This window comes from Taudactylus pleione, unplaced genomic scaffold, assembly GCF_031769625.1.
Source record: "Taudactylus pleione unplaced genomic scaffold, aTauple2 ptg000451l, whole genome shotgun sequence".
NCBI classification, from domain to species: domain Eukaryota; kingdom Metazoa; phylum Chordata; class Amphibia; order Anura; family Myobatrachidae; genus Taudactylus; species Taudactylus pleione.
This window is the reverse complement of record NW_028284853.1, coordinates 1,442,035-1,466,636: the sequence shown is the minus strand read 5'-3', so window position 1 is coordinate 1,466,636 and position 24,602 is coordinate 1,442,035. Positions and strand designations below refer to the sequence as shown.

Here is a 24,602-nt window from a genome sequence, read left to right as displayed (position 1 = left end):
GCGCAGAATCTACGTCTGAGCGTAGCCTGCAAAATTAGTGCAACTGCGGCAAAAGAAAGTCGCTGACTGTGACACACCTGCGTCTGGCTCACCAGCCCTGTTACCACCCAGATATGTCCACTGAATTTGCTTCTCTCTGTGTCTAAATTTGATCTGTGGCTCCCGGCGGTGATCATTGGCTGCTAGCGGTCGGCGTCGACATAGCATGTACCTTTTGAATTAGGCCCATTGTCACTATCACTCCTTATTTATTGCTTTTTCGATATCCATCCCAGGTGTGTTTTTCTGTTCTTAAATAGAAAACACAAGCATACAAATACATTCATTGTGTCAGAGTTCTCCTGGTCAAGTATGATACATACGTACTACTGCATGTTATATATTCTTTACTACAGCCTTCTCTGACTGCAGTACCCATGTTTGGACACTTGGTGGGGTTCACGTTCTTATGAAGACTTATTTTAGTAGGTTGTTTGTAAAAGTTTTCTGAATAACTTCTCTTTGCCCACAGGCCGGGAGAAGCTCCAAGCGTCAGCTGTTCCTTCTGCCCGGAGGAATTGAGCGACACCTCAAGATAAAGACTTGTTCGGTTGGTGAAATTGACAAGGAAATGCCACTAAAAGGAATAATTAAATAATGAATTGGTATTAAAATAAGTAAATATTTAGGTTGTCTTTTCCCATAGCAACCAATCAGATTACAGCTGTCATTTCTCTATTGCATTCTAGAAAATGATAGGCAGAAGAGGATTGGTAGCTATGGGGCAACACCGCCACCCTGTCTGCTTTACAAGCTTTAGTAAATTTACCCTTTAAGAGTGTGACGTACAAATCTATTTAGCTGCCCTGCAAATTTTTTGCCAATCCCTTCTGGTGATCCTGGAGGGGGAGGTCCCAGGGGCAAAAAAATAAAATAAATTATATAAATAAAAATAATGTTCTCCTACCGTAAGCCCCCCCTACCAAACAAACAAACCAGCACTATAGTCTGGGAGTCTGGGCAGGGTTATAGCTAAAGCAGTGGTAGCCAACCTGGACCTCGAGAGCTACTAACAGGTCACGATTTTAAGACCACCTAGTTGGTGCACAGGTGTAGTCATTACTCATTAACACATTTTAAAAGATCCACGGGGTGGATCTAATTATTTCACTTCTTCTGTGAGGAGATCTGAAAAACATGCACTGTTGGTAGCTCTCGAGGACCAGGGTTGGCTACTCCTACTCCTCATCAATCTCTGGGCCCCTCGCCAAAGTGTCAGCATGCCCAAGGCTGTAAGCAACTTGTTTGGGAGGGAAGGTTATATTTTTTAAAAAATTTTAATCAACCTATTTTTAAAACCAGTCAATAAACTTGACGGTCTCATCTGTATTCTGGCTCATGTTGCGGGTTACTCTAAATCAGGCCCGCAATGTATAAACTGCTGCCAAAGATTTTCTTTTTATTATCCCATGCAGCATAATTAGATTGTAACCACATTTATTCATAGACATTTGCTCCCTAACAGGTAAGTAACAGGTAAGTAAGTATGTCCAGGTCTGACTCTATGGAGCATCTGTACATGTGATTTCTGTGTGGGGCAGACTGTTGACCTTCCTGCTGAATGCTGGCTACTCTCCCTCTGTAGGTGGCCTTCGACGTCATAGAGGAAATCTGCATTGAGATGGGGGTTCACAGGGATGAGGCCTATAATGAATATGCCATTTTCGCTGTCACCAACAGGGGTAAGTTCAGGTGCAGTGACATTCTTGAGTCTGGGGGGAAATTTACTAAGAATCGAGTTTGGTCGAGTTTTAATTTTTTTTAATCTCTCTTTGATTCACCGAAACTCGGGTGAGTTTACCCTTTAACAACTCGCAAATTTACTAAGAAGTGAGGTTAGCTGAAAGTGAGTTTTCTGATGGTGAAGCAGATGGAGATTTCTCCCCCTATTTGCGAGTTTAGATGAGATTACTCACCTGAGATTGCACATATCAGTGAGATATGTGTAAGCTGCTTGTGCGTTGTACCTGTAAATATCAGGTTCAAATATAGTAAAAAAATTACGTAGGGTCCCCCCCAAAAAGCCTAACCAGCCCCGGACTTGTCAGCCAGTCCTGATACCTAAAATTACGGGGAACAAAACAAGTAGGGTTCCACCATAATTTAGGTACCAGCACCAGGCTGCAGGGCCAGTCCTGGTTTTAATTATAGGTGGAAAATTATAATTAAAACCAGCACAGGTCCCAAAACGACAGGGGCGTAATGCCACAGCCACAGGTCTCCAGGGCCAAAGCATTCTCACCCCAAGTCGCTCAGGTCAAGCTTGGGATCTCAGGGGAGGTTGAGACCCCCCAAAAAAGGGTCCCCCTCTCCCGAAACCCCGGGCTTGGCCTGAAGCCCGGGGCTCTTCCCCGCACCCCTGGGCTGTGGGTACGGGGGAAATAAAGTGAAAAATCAAAGTAAACTATTGTATTTTACAGTGCAACTACAGGTGCCAGCATGCCTGCCCTTTGGCACTTGTGGAAGTGCCAGCAGGCGGCGGTCACCCGTTCCTCCACTGTAAAATAAATAGTTAAACGAAGACAGTACACACACACCGTATACAGTAAAAGTTTAAATCACACATACCTCACTCGCACATACTTACCTGCTGACAGATGTTCCCATGAAGAAATCCGTGAGGAATGACTTGCAAAAAAAATCCTATACTCACCTCCATCCTTCCGCTGGTCTCCGTAGCATCCAGGGGGGGTCTTTGCAAAAAAACAAACCAAGAACCCAATCCATATACTTACCATTAGCCGTGTATGTGTGTGACCACATACACCGCTAACCGGCTCCCGACTGTTCAGTGAGAGCTGTCAGGAGTCGCCAGCCAATCAGCGGCCGCTAACTGTAATGCGGTCGCTGATTGGCTCCGGCTCCTGACAGTTCCCACATGGGCTGGACAGTGTGTCAGGAGCCGCCAGCCAATCAGCGGCTGCTAACTATAGAGCGGCCGCTGATTGGCTCCGGCTCCTGACCCACTGTCAGTCGGGACCTGGTTAGCACTGTAGGTGGTCACACACATACAGCGCTAACCTTAGTACATGGATCGGGTGCTGTTTTTTATTTATTTGCAAAGACCCCCATGGATGCTACAGAGACCAGCGCGATGGAGGAGGTGAGTATAGGATCTTTATTGCAGGTACTCCTTATGGGTCTCTACATTGGACAAGGGGACGTGATCACCTGGCAGCAGGTAAATATGTGTGAGTGGGTAGGTGTATAATAAACTTTTACTTGTCATGTGTGTGTGTGTGTTGTGTCTTTATTTAACTAGTTTACAGTGGAGGTACAGGTGCCGGCCGCCTGCTGGCACTTGTAGTTCCACAAGTGCCAAAGGGCAGGCATGCTGGTACCTGTAGTTTAACTGTAAAATACAATAGTTTACTTTGATTTTGCACTTTATTACCCCCATACCCACAGCCCAGGGGTGCGGGGAAGAGCACCGGGGTTCAGACCAAGCCTGGAGTTTCGGGAGAGGGGGGGACCCTTTTTTGGGGGGTCCCCACCTCCCCTGAGATACCCGGCTTGGCCTGAGCGATTTGGGGTGAGAATGCTTTGGCCCTGGAGACCTGGTAATAGGGTCTCCGGGCTGTGGAATTACACCCCGGTCGTTTTGGATCCGGTGCTGGTTTTAATTATAGGGGGACCCCTACGCATTTTTTCCCCTATAATTAAAACTAGGACTGGCCCTGCAGCCTAGTGCTGGTACCCAAATTACGGTGGAACCCTACACATTTTGTTCCCCGTAATTTTAGGAACAAGGACTGGCTGACAAGTCCGGGGCTGGTTAGGCTTTTGGGGGGGGACCCTATGTCATTTTTTTTTTTATAAAAACACTTTATATTAGGTATACAGGCAGAAATTTACACAAATCATACTGATCTGTGTATGTTTCTGCCAAACTTGCAGCTCAGAAGGTGGTCTACTTGAAACTTCAATTTCACAGTGAGTTTGTTACAATCTCACACGAGATTGGAAACTCGATTCTTACTAAATTTGTGAGTTGCATCTTTTTCATTTAAAGAACTAATTTGACCAATGGTGAGTTTTTTCGAGTTTGCAATCTCACATGAGTTTTAACAGTGAAAAGAGAGAACTAATTTCCAAACTCAGGGCTTGATTCAGACCCGGTCGTGAGCGCTGAGCGCTCGCAACCGGGTTGATGGTGGCCCAGAGTGCATGCGCACGATGGAGCCGGCTCCGTCGTGCGCATGCGCGAGACCTGGATAGCGACGGGCAATCCGTCGCTCCGGGTCTCGTACCAAAGGGGGCGTGCTGCCGATAGGGTGGCTGCCCAAACAGAGGCATTCCCATGTGAACGCCTCCGTTTGGGGGCAGCCCCACTGACATCACGTGTGATGTCAGTGGGAGAGATTTCGGCTCTGTTAGAGCCGAAATCTCTCTGGGGCTTGCGGCAACGAGACCCTACCACAAGGGTCTCGTCGCAAGCCCGATGGAATGTCGCGACCATCTTCCTGGCCGCTCGCTATAGCTGTGGGTGGTCACCCACAGCTATGCGAGCGGCCAGGAGGCCGTTCTAAAAAACAAATAGCCCGGCCCTGATTCAGAGCGAGCACTCTGTCAGAGCGTCCGGCTCTGAATCAGGGCCTCACTCCAGTTTGTCTTTAGTAAATTTGCGAGATGAAAAATAGGCCTAAACTCACGTGAGATTGCAAACTCACCCAAACTCGATTCTTAGTAAATTTACCCCTGGGATTGCTAACTAGCAACCTGCCCTTTGGAGGCTTAAATAAGTACTTCTGTGACATAAATACCAAAAAGCCTAATATAAGATAAGATATATGCATTCTACCTATAAAACTAAAGCTTGGAGGCAGTGGGCCAATATCTCTACCACTTTCTAATGGTCAGCAGTCTACAGAAAGCGTTGGCGAAGTTATAAATTACACTGGGATCCTAGATGTTCTACTTCAACTTGTTATCAGTTGGAAAAGAATACCCATCATTAATAAAAAATAAGATTGAGTTATGAAAGATGATCATTATCAGAGGACGCCGACCAAATATGACATTTCCCTAGTGACCAACCCTCCCTCCGTTAGAGAGGTGTCCCCGGGGTTATTTAGATGGCTGCTAGTCTCGCCAATGACCACAGTGTCATATAATATTAGGAGCTGATCCTTTTTACATCAGTTTAGTACCATGATCCTTCACCCCGCCAGGCCAGAATGTCAGACCGCTGAACAGGAAGGAGTACATCCTGGATGTGTCTGCGGAAATGGAGAAGACTGACAGTAACTACATGTTTTGGTTCAGACGCATCATCTGGGCGAAGCCGCTGAAGTTTGAGAATGAGCTATATGTGACCATGCATTATAACCAGGTATGGGGGAGACTCAGCGGGAACAGAAAGGGGGGGGGGATATTGATGGAAACCAGCGTATCGATAAGTTGCATACATTGAGCGTTAACCTCCTGTCTCTACTTGATTTTGAAATCATCTGGTTGCTATGAGTTACAGCAACCAGCACTGTTTTTATAATTATAGCCAATTGCTCTGGTGTCTGGGTGTCAATCAAGATTTAAATCTGACCACCCTCTATTGTCAATTAATAGGTTTTGCCGGATTACTTGAAAGGATTATTTAATGTCCTGTCACACGCTAAACCCACGGAGCAACAGTTCCAGCAGATATCCAGACTGGCAGCCCTACAGCACCGTGCCAAGGACAGTGTATACCTGCCTACAGCGTGCGTATTCCTCCTCTGCCTATAGTCATGTCTATTATTCATCACTGTCTGGGATATATATACATTGTAAGCCACCATTACGCACCATTAGTGCCACCTATTACAACAATATGTCTGTGTCTGCCTTGTATGGCAAGAGGTGCTCTTCTAGCTTGTACTGATACCCCCAACCATTAGGGGGCGTAGTCAGCTGGGTTACCTGTGCTCCTCTATATGTCTCTTTCTCCTGCCGCAGGCGTGAAGTCCAGGATTACATCCCCAGTCAGTACTACAAGGTGGTGAAGCCTCAGTCTTGGCTAAACATGGTCATGCAGCATATGCAGCAGATTCAGCCTCTCAGTCCGCACCAGGGACGAGCTCAGTTCTTAGGTAAGGAAATTGCACAGTCGTCAGTTACAGTGATAGGAAATACTGTGGCGCAGAGTAAAAGTTACTTTAACACCTATTGTGCCACCGCCTTTTGACTTATTATGTTACCTATTTTGCAATGTTTTACACTAATTCCCAAGTCTGAAATAGACATTCTGCTGAGTAACAATCTAACCGTGCTTCATTCTTTGTTGTAAAATAGCAAAACGACTTTAAGGGCCTGATTCCGAGAATTACGCTAATGCAATTGCACCGGCGATCTCCTCCAGACCGCAATTCTGAAAATATGCTGATGTCTTCCAAAGCTTAGCCGAGCATAGGGACGGCCACTGCTGCCTTCTCATATCCGTTCAACTATGTGCACCAACGTAAACATTGGGAACATCGACGCAGATCTGGCAGACAAGCAGTCAAGTCTGACCAGCCGCAAACACAGAGGACCTCATTCAGAGCCGGTCGCACAGAGCGTGCGGTCGGTCTGAATGAGGGGAGGACCTCTTGAATTTTCAAGACGTCCTCCTTTGCGGTGGTAAGGCTGTGGGTTAACACCCACAGCCTTACGACCGCCTAAGGTGATGGTCACGATGGTCAAGACCATCGCGACCATCGGGGCTTACGACGAGACCCTAGGGTAGGGTCTCAGTTGTCGTAAGCCCCGGAGAGCTTCTGGCTCTGTCTGAGCCGGAAGCTCTCCACTGACATCACTAGTGATGTCAGTGGGGCCTCCCCCAAATGGTAGGCGTTCCCATGGGAACGCCCCCGTTTGGGCTGCCACCCCCCCGGCCCGCCTTCCAAACGGGGCGAGCTGTCAATCAACATCGACAGTTCGCCCCCTTTGCATCGAGACCCGCTACGACCGTAGCCGTCGTGCGCATGCTCTGTGGGGGGCCATCGACCCGGTCCGAGCGCATCGGCGCTAACGACCGGGTCTGAATGACCCCCAGAGTCTCTCCTGACCCGCAGAGAGCTCTCATGCTGCAAAGGCGATAGCAGTGGCTAATTTATGCATGCCCATAAAACGGTCCTGACACGCCTGCGCTTCTCTAGCCACCCCCCGTTACCTCCCCCAAATGCTGACTACCTGTCACTCACTTTGCAAGTGAATCCTCTGTACGAGCATAATCGCAAACCAATTGCTGTGTGTGCGCAGTACGGCTTTCACGCATGCGCAATGGCTTAAAAATTGCTCAGAATTCGTAAATATCGGTATTGCGTACATTTCTGAATCGGGCCCTAAATACGAAAAGTAGGACGCAAATCTGGAGCCGTTCTCTGATTTAAGAGTTTCTCACCACGCTAAAGGACCGGACTTTATCATCCACCTGGAGATGACGTGATCCGCTACTTTCATTGGGACGATATCTGCTTGTCCTAAGCTTAAAACGAAACATATATATATATATCTTTCTCTCTCTCTTTCTCTCTCTATATATAATGTCCAACATTATAATAGCCATAAATATGTCAAACATTGGAGATAAACCTAGTCCCACTGTCCCCTGATGTTCCCATGCATTAGGAGCAGTTGATTGATTTTTTGCTACTGCGCATGCGCGGAAAGCCGGAGAAATCCTTACTGCAAACACGCAAACCCAAGTGCCCCGATGGCGATCGCAATTGTGTATGGCGTCGCTAGCAATTAAGAAGGGGTTTATGATCTTGGGCAATTTCAGGGTGGAGACTGGGAGGTGACCTAAAGTGATCGCAAAATGGAGGCGTGTCATGGGTGTGTTAAGGAGCGTGTCTGGGAATGCTGCTGCACTACCATTAGCAAGTCCAGTGTTTTCCCCAGGCTGTTTTCTGCGGGCGCATCGCCCGGCAGAAACAGCCTGTTGCCTGGCACTTCCCACCCACCGACCCCCTCTGACCCCCACTGTGGCACGCTGGCCTCTGAAGTGACCGGAGGCTAAAGAAGCTTCCGATCGCTTCAGAGGCCAGCGTTCCCAGTGATGCACTGCGCGGGTGACGTCATGATGTCACCCACGACATGAGGAGCCTGCCCTGTGCGCCTGCTGGATCTAGTTAGATCCAGTCAGCGCGAGGCAGTGGCAGCGGGAGCGGCGAGTGGCCAGCAAGTAAAGGTAAGTGCTGGGCTGGGACCAGGACCAGTCTGGGGCACTGCATAAGGGACACTTTAAACCTGGGGGCACTGCATAAAGGGGCCAGCCTGGGGGCACTGCATAAAGGGGCCAGCCAGGGGGCACTGCATAAGGGACACTTTAAACCTGGGGGCACTGCATAAAGGGGCCAGCCTGGGGGCACTGCATAAAGGGGCCAGCCTGGGGGCACTGCATAAAGGGGCCAGCCTGGGGGCACTATTTAAGCCTGGGGACACTGCATAAAGGGGCCAGCCTGGGGGCACTGCATAAGGGGCCAGCCTGGGGGCACTATTTAAGCCTGGGGACACTGCATAAAGGGGCCAGCCTGGGGGCACTGCATAAGGGGCCAGCCTGGGGGCACTGCATAAGGGGCCAGTCTGGGGGCACTGCATAAGGGACAAGTCTGGGGGCACTATTTAAGCCTGGGGGCACTACATAAGGGACCAGTCTGCAGACACTACATAGGGGCACTACTTCAGCTAGGGGGCACTGCATAAGGGCAAAGCTATACTACAGGGGGCAATGCATAAAGGGGAAAACTACAGGGGGCACTGTATAAAGAACACAAATACAGGGGGCACGGCATAATTAGAGATGAGCGGTTCGGATTCTGTGGAATCCGAACCGCTCCGAACATTGGGGATCCGAGTCCACCCGAACACTGTTCGGGTGTTCACCGCCTGACTCGGATCCCCGTTCGGGGCCGAACGGCGGCCGCCTGATGTCGGATTCTCACTAGAGAATCCGACATCAGGTCTCCTCGCGTGTAGGGCAGAGCGCAGTGATAGCGCTCTGCCCTACACAGACACAGACACACAGCCGCCAGCGGCAGCTGTGTGTTTGTTACAGCAGCCAATGAGAGTCACACAGACTCTCATTGGCTGCTGCACGGAGGGAGCCGGCTGGAGCTCACACATGAGCTCCGTCTTCCGGCTCCCTCCTCAGCGTGTGACAGAGCGGACGGCGCGGGAGCGGGGATACAGGTAAGTTTTATTTTTTTTATTTTTTTACTTGTCAAAGGTCCGGGGGCGCTACTGGGGGGGGGGGGTCTGCACTACTGGGGGGGTCTGCTACTGGGGGGGGCTATACTACTGGGGGGGCCATACTACAGAGGGGCCTGCTACTGGGGGGGCTATACTACTGGGGGGGGGTCTGCACTACTGGGGGGGGTCTGCTACTGGGGGAGGCAATACTACTGGGGGGGCCATACTACAGAGGGGCCTGCTACTGGGGGGGGCTATACTACTGGGGGGGGGGTCTGCTACTGGGGGGGCCATACTACTGGGGGGGATCTGCACTATTGGGGGGCCATACTACAGAGGGGCCTGCTACTGGGGGGGGGCTATACTACTGGGGGGGTCTGCACTACTGGGGGGGGTCTGCTACTGGGCAGGGCTATACTACTGGGGGGGCCATACTACAGAGGGGCCTGCTACTGGGGGGGGCTATACTACTGGGGGGGGTCTGCTACTGGGGGGGCCATACTACTGAGGGGCCTGCTACTGGGGGGGGCCATACTACTGGGGGGGCCTACTACAGGGGGGGCCATACTACAGGGGGGGCCCATACTACAGGGGGGGCTACTACTGGAGCAGCCTACTACTGGGGGGGCCTGCTACTGGGGCAGCCTACTACTGGGGGAGCCATACTACTGGGGGGGCATACTACTGGGTGGCATGCTAATGGGGGGCATACTACTGGGGGGGCCTGCTAATGGGGGACATACTACTGGGGGGGCCTGCTAATGGGGGGCATACTACTGGGGAGCATTCAACTGGGGGCACTGCATAGTGGACCGTACTACTAAGGGGACTGCATAGGGGGCACCACTGCTGGGGGACATTGTGTAAGGGACACCGCTACTGTAGGCATTGTGTAAAAGGGTCACTACTGTGGGCATTGTGTAAAAGGGGCACTACTGTGTGTCGTAACATAAATAAGAGACACTACTTTATGGTGTAATGTGAATCAGGTCCTATGTGCGGTGTAATGCTAATAAGATTGTGCACTGTGACTCCTAGGGCCGTAGCCCACTTTGTAAACAAGTACTGTGACTCTGCTGGCCGTACCCCACTGGGTGGGTGCACTACTTTTCATTTCTGCCACTGCTGTGTGGCAATGGGTCATAGATGTGCTTTATACTGTGGTGTCTGTGTCGTTGTGCCGCTGCTTTGTCGCTTAGTAACCAGTCAGCTCACTGCAACCTTTGGCCAATAATGTTGAAAACAATATTATAAGCTGTGATATGGTCTAAATTGACTGGAAATTAATGTTATTGAGGTTAATAATACTCTAGGAAGAAAAAAAAGACCAATTTATGTGATTTTAGCTTTTTTTGTCAATTTTTGTAAAAAAATCCAAATCCAAATCCAAATCCAAAGCCAGTCACCGCAGTTTGGCAAATCCAAATCCAAATCCAAAGCCGGACGACGAATTAGAACCAAATCCAAATCCAAATCCGGCAAAAATGGTCCGGCGCACATCCCTATGCATAATGGGCACTTTTCATTGAGAGCCAGTGGGGGAGCAGCCTGAGACATGTCAGGCTGGATTGGTAAGGGAGATAGCCCTTTTCCCAGCGCGCGCATAATTGCGAAGGCCCCCACCCAGCTACTTTTGGATGCCACCCGGCTGGAAAAAATTTCTGGGGAGACCACTGCAAATCCACAGCGTCAGAGGCCATGTTTAGTTGGATTAGAGGAGAGCAGCTAAAGCAGACCAAAGGATACCGCAAATTTCGAAGGTGCGACCGATGTTGCGTCAGTGTTGGAGTGTATACAATCCCCATCACAAATGCACAAACCATGCAGGCTGAAAGTGGGCGTCTCACCGCTCTCACTCTCCATCACGCCGTCCCGCACAAAGGGAAGGCCGACATTAGCATTTGCATATTCCCGCAGCCACTATTGAGAGAGCTGCTGCATTACCAAACAGCTCAGAATCCGGCCCTGAGTGAGAGGGGGAATCCAAACTGTGAATGATAGACTTCTTCATATTCTGTGCACGGGGGATTGCAAAGATCAAAAGATGCACAGAAATCACAAAAGCGCACACTGTAATGTACACAAACGTGGCTGCAATAGTGCAAAAATTCGATTTTACAGAGCAACGTTCAGCAAAAAATAATAATCCCCGATAGTGACAGGATGGGAATATATAAGGCTGACATCTCTACTCCTATTTGCAGGTCTGGTCAGTGCTTACCCCATGTTTGGCTCCTCTTTCTTCTACATCCAGAGCTGCAGTAACAACATGGTGATCGCTCCATGTATCCTGGCTGTCAATCAGAACGGGCTCAACTTCCTCAACAAAGAAACTCACGTACGTGTGTGAGGCTATTACTGGGCAGCCCTGGGTCGCTCTTTTGCCAGGGCAGGTTATGGGTTTTGTTGCTGGGATTCTGTCACTCGCTATATCTATTCTGCTTCACATCAAGCTCTGATTCCAAATGCATTTACATTATAGCATGATCTTTATAATTAGATCTGATATATAGACATCAGGACTAGTGATAATAAAGTCCAATGGTTGTACAGTGTGTGGAGCTGCTTTGGAAGTGGCAGGGAGACTGATCTTGGCACACACACAAGAGGCTACTAGAGATAACACAGGAGGGCACTGGAAACCATGGTGCATAACCTCAATAGACCATAGGAAGGGAGATAGAGACAGGGAATGAGGCATGGTGAGTGACGGGATGGATAGAACAGGGCTAGGGGGAGAGAGACATATAGGTTAAGACAGGACAATAGCAACGAAAGAGGAGGGGAAAGCCTACCAACGCCGAACACAGCAGTTATTGACTCGCTAACGATGGGTCCGTTATACTAGTTATATTATAGTGCACAGGTTCTCAAACTCGGTCCTCAGGACCCCAAACAGTGGATGTTTTCCAGATTTCCTTACAGACTCACAAGTGATATAATTAGCTCCACCTGCGAATCTTCTAAAATGTGTCAGTGAGTACTGAACACACCTGTACACCTGCTGGGTAACCTGGAAAATGTGACCAGTGTGGGAAACTGAGGACAGAGGGCCTGATTCAGACCCGCACGCGAGCGCTATTCGCTCGCAAGTGGGTCGATGGTGGCCCAGTGCACATGCGCACGACGGAGCCGGCTCCGTCGTGCGCATGCGCGAGACCCGGATAGCAACGGGGAAGCCGTCGCTCCGGGTCTCGCTACGAAGGGGGCGTGCTGTCGATGTTGAGTGACAGCACGCCTCCTTTGGTGGGCGGGCCTGGGGCGTGTCTGGCCATACCATGGGAACGCCTACCGTCTGGGGTCAGCCCCACTGACATCACAAGTGATGTCAGTGGGAGTGCTTTTGGCTCTGATAGAGCCAAAAGCACTCTTGGGCTTGCGGCAACGAGACCCTACCACAAGGGTCTCGTCGCAAACCCGATGGTCACGATGGTCTTGACCATCGCGACCATCATCATGGACGCTCGCATAAGCTGTGGGTGGTAACCCACAGCTATGTGAGCGGCCAAGAGGCCGCACCATTAGAATAAAAAAAACGCCCTGATTCAGAGTGGGCACTCGTTCAGAGCGTCCGGCTCTCAATCAGGCCCAGAGTTTGAGAACCACTGCTATAGTGTGAGCTTTATAAACATGAATGTATAACAAAAAGGCTGCTATCAAAATGAAATCAAATGGTGGGTCTCCTAGCAAGTTTCTACTATACCATTAGATCTACCATTGAGATTCTCCCAGAGTGCAGCGTCTGCCATCAAGCTTCTACTATGATGGCAGATCTACCATGAAGAAGCGAGCCTTTTCTTTCCTAAAGGCAGCAAAAGATATAAAAAAAAAATATTGAGAAACACTTTCAACCATTAAGAATGACAGCAGGGATGTCGGTGAGAAAAGGGAGTCGATGAGTGTTGGAGCGACAGTAAATATTTTAGCTGACCAGAAGTCTCCACATGTGGGGCCACAAAACGGGCAGCATTACAGGGGAGATTGGTTCATTTTTGGGCATGTCTAAAAATCAGGTAGGTTTTTCGGCCATCTGCCCACCACACTAATGGATCCCAAAAACATCTGGGCGCTCGACCAGACAATCAAATGGCCGGATCTTTGGCAAGTCAAGTTTTAGGATCGACCAGGTTAAACATCTTGACTCTTCTAAACCATCGGTTAATCCTGCAGTAAATAGAACCCTAACTGACATATGCTATGGGATTATTGAGAGCTTGGGGACAACATTTGGGAAGGTGCGTGATGTTTGGATTTAAGCTCCACTGACATAGCACCGCTGTGGTTGCAGGCCACAAGATGGCCACCAAAGTCCATCAATCTCATGGTGAGTAGGTGTAGAAAGCATTGTCCAGATTTACTTCTTATTGTGGCAATAATAAGCAGCCAGCCCAATATTATGGTAAACTGGATGCAGTTAGTATATCAGTGGTAGGTCACTGTATAAAGCTTGCTACTGGGTAGCACACTCTGGTACAACACATGCTTTTAGGCAGATTACATACAATTGGATAGATCTCATGACGTGTATGCCAGATTGACTATACCTCAGAGCAGGGGTAGGCAACCTGTTGCCCTCTAGCTGCTGTAGAACTACACCTCCCAGCATGCCCTGCCACAGTTTTGCTGTTAGGGCATGCTAGAACTGGTGCAGGGCATGCTGTGAGGTGTAGTTCCACTGCAGCCAAAGTGCCACAGGTTGCCCCCTGCCTCAGAGTCTGCTGCAGGCACCATGGATCAGGTAATATCACAGTGTGCTGCTGCAGTAGACAGTAGCTTCCTGCATTACCACTAATAAGGATACACAGGAGACCTGTGCACAGTGTGATTTGCACTACAATAAATCAGTCACTGTATGAAACGATGATTACAGTTCTCTGTCCTATGACTGAAAGCATAAAACCTATTTAGCCACAGGCTGCACAGCTATACTTCCTATTCTTCCATCTCTCAAGCCCATCTTAAACTACTTTATTCTGTAGATAACTTAATTGCAAACCATGAAAATTAGCTGAATGTTTTTTCTTCCTGTGAATATAACAAGATTTCATGGTTGGCTTTACAGAAGCTGGTGGTGACGTTCCCTCTGAAGGATATCCAGAGCACTAGGACCCAGCGTCCGGAAGCAGGGTTCAGTTACCCCTACGTTGACATCACGTTGGGTGATATGATGTCACAGCGCATAACACAACTACAGCTGGAGCAGGTAACGCAGCGGGTGCCTGCTGTATGTGGCGTGAATCTCAGAAGACTTGCAGGGTGAATTGTAGAGCTTACACTCTAAATATCTCACTTTTCTACTTCAGGGTCCATAGGGGGTCCACAGGGTTGACCTTGGGGTTATAGCTGGAACAGGATCCATGGGCACCACACAGTTAAGCTTTTAGCTCCCAGGATGCACTTGGGTCCTCCTCTATACCCCGCCCCCGAGCCACAGGCACCTCAGTGTAAGCTGGTGCCCGGCCGGAGTCGGTCACCGCGCAGGGGGTCTGCAGGAGCAGCCCCCAGAAGCTTTTTATTTTAAGTTAAATTTTATTTATTTTTAATCTATTTTTACTACAGACGGCAGCGAAAGGCTGTCTGTACAGACGCCCACGCTGCCGCTCTGATCCCCGACTGGCGCCGCGACGCCAGTACTGATCTGGGGATCGCGGCGGGAGGACAGAGTCTGTACTAGCCGGACTCTGTCTACCTCCCAGGACTGCTGCCGGAGTCGCCGGGGATTCAGGTAAGCCGCGCATCGCTGGCTAGCGGCGGCGCGCGGAATGCCTTAAATGCAGTCCTTTAGTCTCCGGTCCGGGGGACAGACCGGAGGCTGCTGGCAGTGGCGGCGGGCCCCCCCATAACCCGTGGGACCACTAGACCACCAGGGATAAAGGGGCAAGCGGGAAGCCAGCATCCCTGGGGTTAATGGCCAGCCAGGGGAGGAAGCCTTCCCTGTCAGCGGCTCCTCCCCTCAGCTCAGTGCGCCTTTCAGCACGCAGTCTGGCGTCGCTGAGCTGCAGATTCCTCTGCCACTCCTCCTCTGAGGTCTCCAGCGGCCATTTTCCCAGTGGCAGCGCAGATCTCAGGGAGCACGCGGACCGGTCCCCCTGTGTACCTCTCCCCTGATTAAGGACAGCGTACACAGCACTATAGCCCTCCCAGACACTGAATCTGGGCAGGTTGATTGTAGTGTAAAGGTGCAGTGAGTATATCTTCCTGCATGGTATGTGACTTTTTGCTAGTGCTGCCTGTCTGTGCTTATTTTCCGCTTACTGTCAGCTTATACCTATCCCTTTACTTCTCCTACAAGCCCTGCAGGTGTGTGGGGGAGGGGCATTTCTACTGACCTCACTTATATAGATCACGTATTTGTGAGGTCCGTCACATACAGTTGTGTGCTACTCAGTGCCATATTGTGGGCTGTTGTTCAGCACACCGGTGAGTGCGTTTTACTTCTACCCTGGTGCCAGATATATAATATATTCTGTCATGTCAGACGAGGAGGTTGAGCGCTCAGTGGCTCCGGTGTTGGCCTCCTGCGGACGATGTTCTGCAGGAGTAGATAGGGAGGATTTGTCACAGGATGGCCTGTGTAGTCGATGCCAGGTGGCTCCTGGCCCATCCAGACCTTCTCTGGCGCAGGAACCACCGTGGGCGATGTTTTCTCAAGTGCTGGTGTCTATTGCGGACCGTCTGTCGGTCCCGACTGCTCTCCCTACTAGGGCGGTGCCCCAGCCGACCATCCCCCATTCCCCGGGTGTCCCGCAGTTATTGCGGAGTCCTCCTGGGTCTCAATCAGTTGGTCCCTATGCGGGGTTGCCTATGTATATACAGGCTTCCCCTGTGCCGCAGCAGCCTGTGGTACCTTTTCAGGCCCCTATGGCGACGCCTCCACCATGGGTGGATGTGCTCTCCAACTCCGTGCAAAATTTGGCGGCCGCTTCCTCGGCTTTTCAGTCAATGTTGCAGACTGACATGCCTTCTAGGATTTCTAAACGCCCACTCATGACACGGGCTGCTCAGGTATCGGACTCAGAGGGTTCCTCAGATGATGGGGAGGTCCCTGATGACACTGACTCGGACGCCTCGGTCCAGGAAATGGATACCAAGTCGTCCATTAATGTGCGAGCACTAGTTAGGGCGGTGCGAGCTATTCTTCTTATAGAGGATGAGGCACCGGTTCCTAGGTCGAAGTTTCCTAGTTTCAAAAAAACTAAGGTGGCTTCTGCGGTGTTTCCCCTGTCGGATCAGTTGACGGATCATATGGTGGTAGCTTGGCAGGCGCCCAGTAAGAGATTCCTTCCTCAGAAGCGGTTGGCTTCTAATTACCCCTTCCCTGAGGCACATTGTAAAAAATGGGAAACTCCACCGGCGGTGGATTCCCATGTCACCCGTTTAACTCGGGGCGCCACCTTACCATTACCGTCGATATCCTCGCTGAAGGATCCCACGGACAGGAAAGTTGAGACTTGCTTAAAGTCTATTTACTCCCTCTCCGGGGCGGTGGCCCGACCGTCCATGGCCATTTCCTGGGTGGCCAAGGCCATTGAGGGGTGGGCCAATGCATTGGAAGATACCTTCCCGGACGACGCTCCGGATGTCCAGCGGGCGTTGTTGGGACAAATGAGGGACGCCGCTTCTTACATTGGAGAAGCTTCTTTAGATGCTAGTCTGCTGACCTCGCGGGTATCGGCTGCAGCGGTGTCTGCCCGCCGATCCTTATGGTTGCGGTCCTGGAGAGCGGACTCTGATTCAAAGAAAGGTCTGGAGGCCTTACCTTTCAATGGGGAATTACTATTTGGTCCGGACTTGGACAAAATAGTGAACACACCCTGGCTAAATCCAAGTCGGCCTTCCTCCCTTCGGCGGCACTGCCTGCTAAGGTTCGGAGTTCAGCTTTTCGTTCCTTTCAGGTTCAGGGTAAGGCGAAAGGTCAGTCCTTCCCGAGACAGTCTGCGAGTAAGACGGCCTCTAAACCCAAGAAGCAAGCCTGGAGTGTTCGGCGCCCTTCTTCCAAGCAGGAAGATAAACCTACGGCCTGATGGGACGGGCCTCCCTCTGGGGGACCTCAGAGTGGGAGGCCGACTTCTTCTATTTGCCCAGTGCTGGCACAATACCACCACGGATGCCTGGGTTCGAGAAGTGGTCTCCCAGGGGTACGCCCTGTCTTTTCGGCACAGACCACCCCACCAGTTTTTCTGCACAAGTCCTTCTCAGAACAAGACCAAGGCGTTACAGGTTCAGGAGGCTATAGAGTCCTTGCTGAAAGCAGGGGTCATTGTTCCCGTTCCTCTATCACAACGAGGGACGGGGTATTATTCGTCTCTGTTTCTGGTGCAGAAACCCAATGGTTCTCATCGCCCTATCCTCAACTTGAAGTCTCTGAACAAATTCCTCAGAGTTCCCAAGTTCAGGATGGAAACGTTACGTTCCATCATTCTGGCGATGGAACCGGGGGATTACATGGTGTCCCTGCACATCCAGGACGCCTACCTCCATGTTCCGATAGCATCTTCACACCAGCGGTATCTGAGGTTCGCTATCCTTCAACACCACTATCAGTTCCGGGCGCTACCCTTTGGTCTCTCCACGGCACCGAGGGTGTTCACGAAGATTATGGCGGTCATGGCCGCACATCTTCGGAACCAGAATGTACGGCTGCTGCCGTACCTGGACGACCTCCTGTTGCTGGCGAGCTCCCCGGAGGTACTGCTTCAACATCTCCACCTGACGATCGCTTGCCTGCAAGCACACGGGTGGTTGATAAATTGGAAAAAGTCCTCTCTAATTCCATCACAGCGGATGGTTCATTTGGGAGCCCTGCTGGATTCGCGTCAGCAAAGGATCTTCCTGACTCCGGAGAAGGTCGCCTCACTACAGCTGCGGATACGCAGTTGCCTGAGCCGTTGCCGCCTGTCGGTCCATTCGGCTATGAGAGTTCTGGGGTCCATGGTGTCGACATTCGACATGGTGGAATTTGCCCAGTTCCATTCCCGGCCCCTGCAGGGGCTGATTCTATCAGAATGGAACGGGTTACCTCACCGGATCCGCTCTCAGGTGCTGGTGTTGTCTCCGGACGTTCGGCTATCTTTGGCTTGGTGGCTTCAGACAGCTCATCTGGTCGAGGGGCGCCCATTTTGGATCCCGGACTGGGTCCTGCTCACGACGGATGCCAGTCTCCGGGGTTGGGGGGCAGTGACCGGCTCTTTGTCGCTTCAGGGTCGTTGGTCAGCGGAAGAAGCACTTCTCCCCATCAACATCCTGGAACTGCGGGCAGTATACAAGGCCCTGCAGTCGTCCGGCCCCGCTCTTCACGGAAGGGCGGTACAGGTGCAGTCCGACAACGCCACCACGGTGGCGTATATCAATCACCAAGGCGGAACTCGCAGTCAGGCAGCGATGTCGGAGGTGTCTCGTATCCTGTCTTGGGCGGAGGGTCACATTCCAGCGATCTCGGCGGTCTTCATCCCCGGAGTCCTCAATTGGGAGGCGGACTTCCTCAGCCGTCACGACGTGCATCCCGGGGAATGGTCGCTTCACCCAGAGGTGTTTCAGCTACTCGTGGACAGGTGGGGACTGCCGGAGCTGGACTTGATGGCCTCCCGTCACAATCACAAGTTGCCCGTTTACGGGTCAAGGACAAGAGACGCAGGTGCAAGTCTGGTGGACGCGCTGTCGGTGACATGGACGTTTCACCTGGCGTATCTGTTTCCTCCGATATCCCTGCTTCCTCGGGTTCTGCGGAAATTCAAGCAGGACGGCGGCATGCTCGTGCTGGTAGCTCCGGCGTGGCCCAGACGTCCTTGGTACTCCGATGTGAGGAGCCTCTCCATCGACGCTCCGTACCTTCTTCCTCAACGTCGGGACCTGTTGTCTCAGGGGCCCTGCCTTTACCCGGATCTGGGTCGGCTGTCTTTGACGGCGTGGCTCTTGAGACAGCCGTCTTGAGGTCTCGGGGCTTCTCCAGTTCGGTTATTGGTACGATGCTCAGGGCACGCAAGCCTGCTTCAGCACGGATTTATCACAGAGTGTGGCACACTTACTTTCAGTGATGTGAGTCCAGACTTTATGATCCTCAGGTGTTCTGAGTTTCTAGGATCTTGGAATTTCTTCAGTCAGGATTGGATCTCAGCTTACGCCTTGCATCTCTGAAGGTTCATGTGTCCGCCTTGTCCGTGTGGTTTCAACGGCGGATTGCAATACTACCAGACGTTCACACCTTTTTCCAAGGTGTTCTCAGGATCCAGCCTCCCTTTGTGCCTCCTGTGGCTCCTTGGGACTTGGCGGTGGTGCTACGGGTCCTGCAGGGTCCTCCGTTTGAGCCTCTTGAGGCGGTGGAGCTCAAGTGGCTGACATTTAAGATGGTTTTTCTCCTGGCAATTGCTTCGGCCAGGAGGGTGTCTGAATTGGGGGCGCTTTCCTGTCGCCCTCCTTTCCTGATTTTTCACCAGGACAGAGCGGTGCTCCGCACTCGTCCTGAGTTTTTGCCCAAAGTGGTCTCGAAGTTCCATATTAATCAGGAACTTGTTGTGCCAGCTTTTCAGTCCCCTGATCTTTCAGCTGGTGAGACTTCCTTAGATGTGGTCCGGGCGCTTAGAATTTATGTAGACCGGACGGCTTCGGTTAGGAAGTCGGATTCCTTGTTTATCCTCTTTGGTTTTCACAAGAGGGGTTGGCCTGCCAACAAACAAACGTTAGCCCGTTGGCTTCGTTCCGTTATTTGTGAGGCTTATGCACAGGAGGGCTTACCTGTGCCAGCCTCTGTTAAGGCTCATTCCACTCGTTCTGTGGGTCCCTCTTGGGCTGCTAGACGTGGCGCTTCTGCTGTTCAGCTGTGTAGGGCGGCCACTTGGTCTTCAATTCAAACGTTTTTGAGGTTCTATGTGTTTGACACCTTTGCCTCTCAGGATGCATCCTTTGGGCGCCGGGTACTCCTTTCAGCACAGGAGCGTCCCCGCCCTTAGTTGTACTGCTTTGGGACATCCCCAAGGTCAACCCTGTGGACCCCCTATGGACCCTGAAGTAGAAAACAAGAGATATGGTAAGAACTTACCTTTGTTATCTCTGTTTCTACGAAGTCCATAGGGTCCACAGGGCGCCCGCCCTGACGCACCTGGCTTCAAATGGGCTGTGTGGCTGGTCACCGGTTTTCCGTCTCCTATTGCTGTGAGTATGGTTTCTTGTGTGTTCCAGTCTTCCTTCTCTCTGTTCCATATTCTCCTCCGGCCTAGGCTGCTTACCAACTGAGGTGCCTGTGGCTCGGGGGCGGGGTATAGAGGAGGACCCAAGTGCATCCTGGGAGCTAAAAGCTTAACTGTGTGGTGCCCATGGATCCTGTTCCAGCTATACCCCCAAGGTCAACCCTGTGGACCCTATGGACTTCGTAGAAACAGAGATAACAAAGGTAAGTTCTTACCATATCTCTTGTTTTTATGAGCCCATCCCCACGACAAATAATGTATCAAAGCTTATAAAGAGTGGAGAAGTTGCCTATAGGAACCAATCAGCTTTGAGATAGCATTTATCAAGTACATTCCATAACTCGCAACATGACCCTCTCCAGGTGAGACACAATGCTCTGGTCCTGGACTTCCCTGGTAAATTATGATTGGTGGCGGCTTCAGAGGTGATGCTGCAGCACAGTCCAAAATTCAAATAGGGGAGTCACAGCAACTGCCAGTGAGTCCCAGCCAGTGATGTTTGGCACAGGGTTGCCTACCTTTAACATTCTCTTCCCGGGAGAAGCCCGGGTAAGAGATGCAGCAGGGGGCCGACGGGGGTGGGGCTTGACGATTCGCGTCACGGTAAAATTGCCGCGATTGGGAACAATTTACATAGGGGGCGGGGCCAAATGCTGTGATTCATGCAGAATCACAGCTTAAGCCCCGCCCCCTTCACGGAGAGCCGCGATTGCCGTGGGTATTCTCCTAATTCTGCCCCCTTCACTAGGAAGTGGGCAGAATGCGGGAGAAATGCCTACCCTTCCGGGGGTGCGGGGGGTTACCCGAAAAATCGGGAGCCTCCCGCGAAAACCGGGAGGGTAGGCTTGTATGGTTTGCAGCGTGTGAAATGACAGTTGGTGTGGCTCCCCTATTTGAATTTTGAACTGTGCTGCAGCCCCAGCTCTTACCAGGGAAGTCCAGGACCAGAGCATTCTGTCCCTCCTGGAGTGGGTCATGTTGGGAGGTATGCATTCTATAAAATGATAGGTACACGCTGATTGGTTGCTATGCTGATTGTAGTCTCTTTTTTTGTCCGCAGGGCTTGGAGCTGTGCAGAGTGGTTGCCGTCCATATGGAAAACCTTCTTCAAAGTCGCGACAAGCGCTTGACGCTGCCACCCAGCGAGATCACCTTGCTCTGATCACCAACGTAGCGGCCTTCGTCGGCCAGGAGGGTTGGACTTATTTTCACTCCGCACTTTACAGTTTAGCGTCATACTAATTGCCGAGTAATGCTGAGCCCTAGTCCTGCTCCCTTTCTCTTGATGAAAGAGACATGTCCCATGTGGTCATTGCGGTGCAAGAGACACTCGGAGCCTTATAACTAATACTGCAGAGCGTTGCAGCAACTTCACATTAGTGATATGAAACTTTTTAAAAGTAACTTGACAGCAGATACAGAAAAAAAAAAAATCATTGAGGAGAAACCATGTAATTTTTTACTGTTTTGTTAATATATTTTATCAGGACAATAAAGTTTAGAAGTTCATATTGTAACTCAGAAACAACTTAGAAACTATTTGCTGCTCTAGCTCCCTCTTGTGGTCACCAGCATGTTGCGTACAGTATTCTGGTAAGAGAGAACATTTCCAAATTCATTAACTATAGCAACAAGGATGGCTGAGTATAGTCTCTACAGTTCCCGCGAACAATAGCCCGTCCTGCCTGGAGATTTCAGGACAGTGAAGAGAAGATCAGCTGGTAAAGTTGGCTACAACCTGATCCATTGGAGACCAAATTGTTACTATGTTGCAATTAGTATGCGCCATAAAACAATCACTTTATATAGCAAACACAGGTTCTGGTTGAGCAGAGCAGATATACCGGTAGACGTAAAACCTCCATGAGTATGTGGGTCTTTGGCTGTCTTGAAAATAAGAAATGTTCCCTTTTTACCCCACGGGCCAGTAGTTAGGCTCGCTCACTGAAAGAGCACTTCTGTGCAATGTGGCAAAAGAGGCAAACCGCCCGATTGGCTTGTCGGGTAGCTATAACCCAGCCAGACAGAGATATCCCACAACTGGACAGACATTACTGCATCGTTATCCACACAGTCACCATGTGCTTACACACAGCGGATATTCATCTGAATCATCAAGCCTATTATTTATTTAGGCATTATTGACATACTGCACTTCTGACTATTAATATCTAGCCCCACTATAATATATCAACTGTTTAGTGCAATACTGCTTTTCCACCAAAAACCAGGCTCCAGCTCGGGACACTGAGCACGGCTAGGAGCCAGGTTTTACCCCTTTCACACCGTCGCTGGACCCGGGTTATTCCCGAGTCCAGCCATTCACACCAGACCTGGGTCTTCCGGCATTACATTGAATGCGTGGAGATGAGGTCATCTCCAAGCAATACTGAAGCCAGCCAATCCGCTCATTTAAGGCATGTCCCGCGTCATCGTTACCCAGCTCATTCCGTTTACACTGCACTGTTACCAGGGGCCTTCCCAGGTTTAACCCTGGTGACGGCCATGACTGGAATTTTTTCTAAGGGCCCTTTTACACCGAGCCGCTATCCAGGTAGACCCGGCAATAACCCGGGTTACTGCGGCAGTGGAAAGAGGTATTACAAACTAAGATTCCTTCATGCCGCTATCCAAACGTAACTGTTGAGAGAGCTGGACCCTTTTTCTGATTCACCGACCACTAACCATCAAGCACAAATCCTCTATATATTGGCATCCAATGGGGGGAAGATACACGACAACATGGTAACTTACCCTCCCCACGAAAGAAACAGGACACTAAAAATAAAAGACCCTCTCACATGTGTTCTAGGCAGAAAATTAAGACTCAAGGGTACGAGTATATAGTGATTCCATTGCAGCAATGTATTCTGGGTAATATAAATGCGTTTCACATCGCTTTGAATAAATACATTTGCGTTACATTTATGTTTATTTTCTACTCAGCTTTTTGTGTAATTGGAGATGTCTGTCCTGTTTTATAGATGTTTTGTTAAATGTTTTGTTGGTTTTATAGATACGACAGATTCTGTATATTATGCTTACTTGGCATACTATTTTGTAAAAAAAAAAAAAAAATTCAAACTGTTTTAATTGTTCTTGTCTCTTTTTTTTTACTGTTATATAAACCATTGTTTCACTAAAATCATTCTCTTAAAAAAAGAAATAAAAATAAATGGTACCAATTTCTATTATTTCTTTAGATAGTGGCAACAATTGCGCAGCACTGTACAGAGGGAATATTCGTCATTCGCATCAGTCCCTGCTGCATTGTAACTTAAAGCCGAGGCCGGGCCCCCCCCCCCCAGGGTGCGCAGCAGCCAGTGGCCCACACATCCACCCTCCTGCATCAGCTGGCAGCCCCCCACCTTCCTCCCTCCCGCAGCAGCCGAGTCACTCCTTCACTGTGAGACAACGGCAGCACCCTCCCTCCCCAGCCCATCACACAGCAGCGTGTGCTGGGAGGTTGCTGCAGGGCAGGGATCCTAGAGGGGAGCCAGCCGGGAAGAAAGACGGTGCATGCACCGATTTCGGAAAAAAAATAAACCTTCATTCAGCGCTGCCAGGATTTTTAAGACTACCTCTCGCCAGCGAGCACTGCATTGACAAGCTCAAGTAAAAAAATAAAATAAAACCCGCCACAAGCAGTAATGGTAAATATCATACCAGGGCAAACTCATAGATAGATGACTTAAACCCACCCACAAACCATGTTAACAATTATTTGAAGAGACCCCATTACTACACACAGTGGAAACATCCATTTTATGGGCTTAGCCAACATTCAATAGCTGTAATGTGTATGGTTTTTGTCATGCTTGCCTAGACTCACGAATTTCCGGTAAATACTACAAGACAAGCAGGGCCCTCTCCTGGATCCTGCCCACATGCCCATTAAAGTGAGTGCGGTGGAGCTTAACGATGTGGTTTGCAGCAAATTGCATAGTCATGGCCAGGCTACCCACTGTGGAATTCACCACATGAAACGGGAGTAAGGCCATGATGATGCTATACATGACAATACGGCCCCTGCTGCACTTGCCACTTGGTCTTCCTCTCTGGGATCTCTGAGGAGTGGGCAAGTGTGGCATTTGTGGTAAATAGGCTGCATTTGCACTAAATTTACCTCAGCTGACAAAATGGCTGCCTCCCCAGTGTACTGGCAGTGCCTTCCCCTTTTTAATAACATGGATTACAATTTTGCTTAAACCAACTAAGAACTTATTTGCT

The 24,602-nt window shown here is 50.3% G+C and overlaps 1 protein-coding gene across 1 annotated transcript in view; it reads left to right on the top strand.

Moving 5' to 3' along the window:
- Positions 1 to 23,389, top strand: part of MYO15A (myosin XVA) — a 174,778-nt gene extending 151,389 nt beyond the window's left edge. Inside the window, 8 exon segments of the mRNA XM_088448112.1 lie at positions 512 to 589; positions 1,625 to 1,721; positions 5,211 to 5,371; positions 5,605 to 5,738; positions 5,974 to 6,107; positions 11,394 to 11,527; positions 14,252 to 14,392; positions 21,433 to 23,389. Coding sequence (XP_088304238.1) covers positions 512 to 589; positions 1,625 to 1,721; positions 5,211 to 5,371; positions 5,605 to 5,738; positions 5,974 to 6,107; positions 11,394 to 11,527; positions 14,252 to 14,392; positions 21,433 to 21,534 — 981 coding nt within the window. The 3' untranslated portion in view covers positions 21,535 to 23,389.
- The last annotated feature ends 1,213 nt before the right edge of the window (positions 23,390 to 24,602 follow it).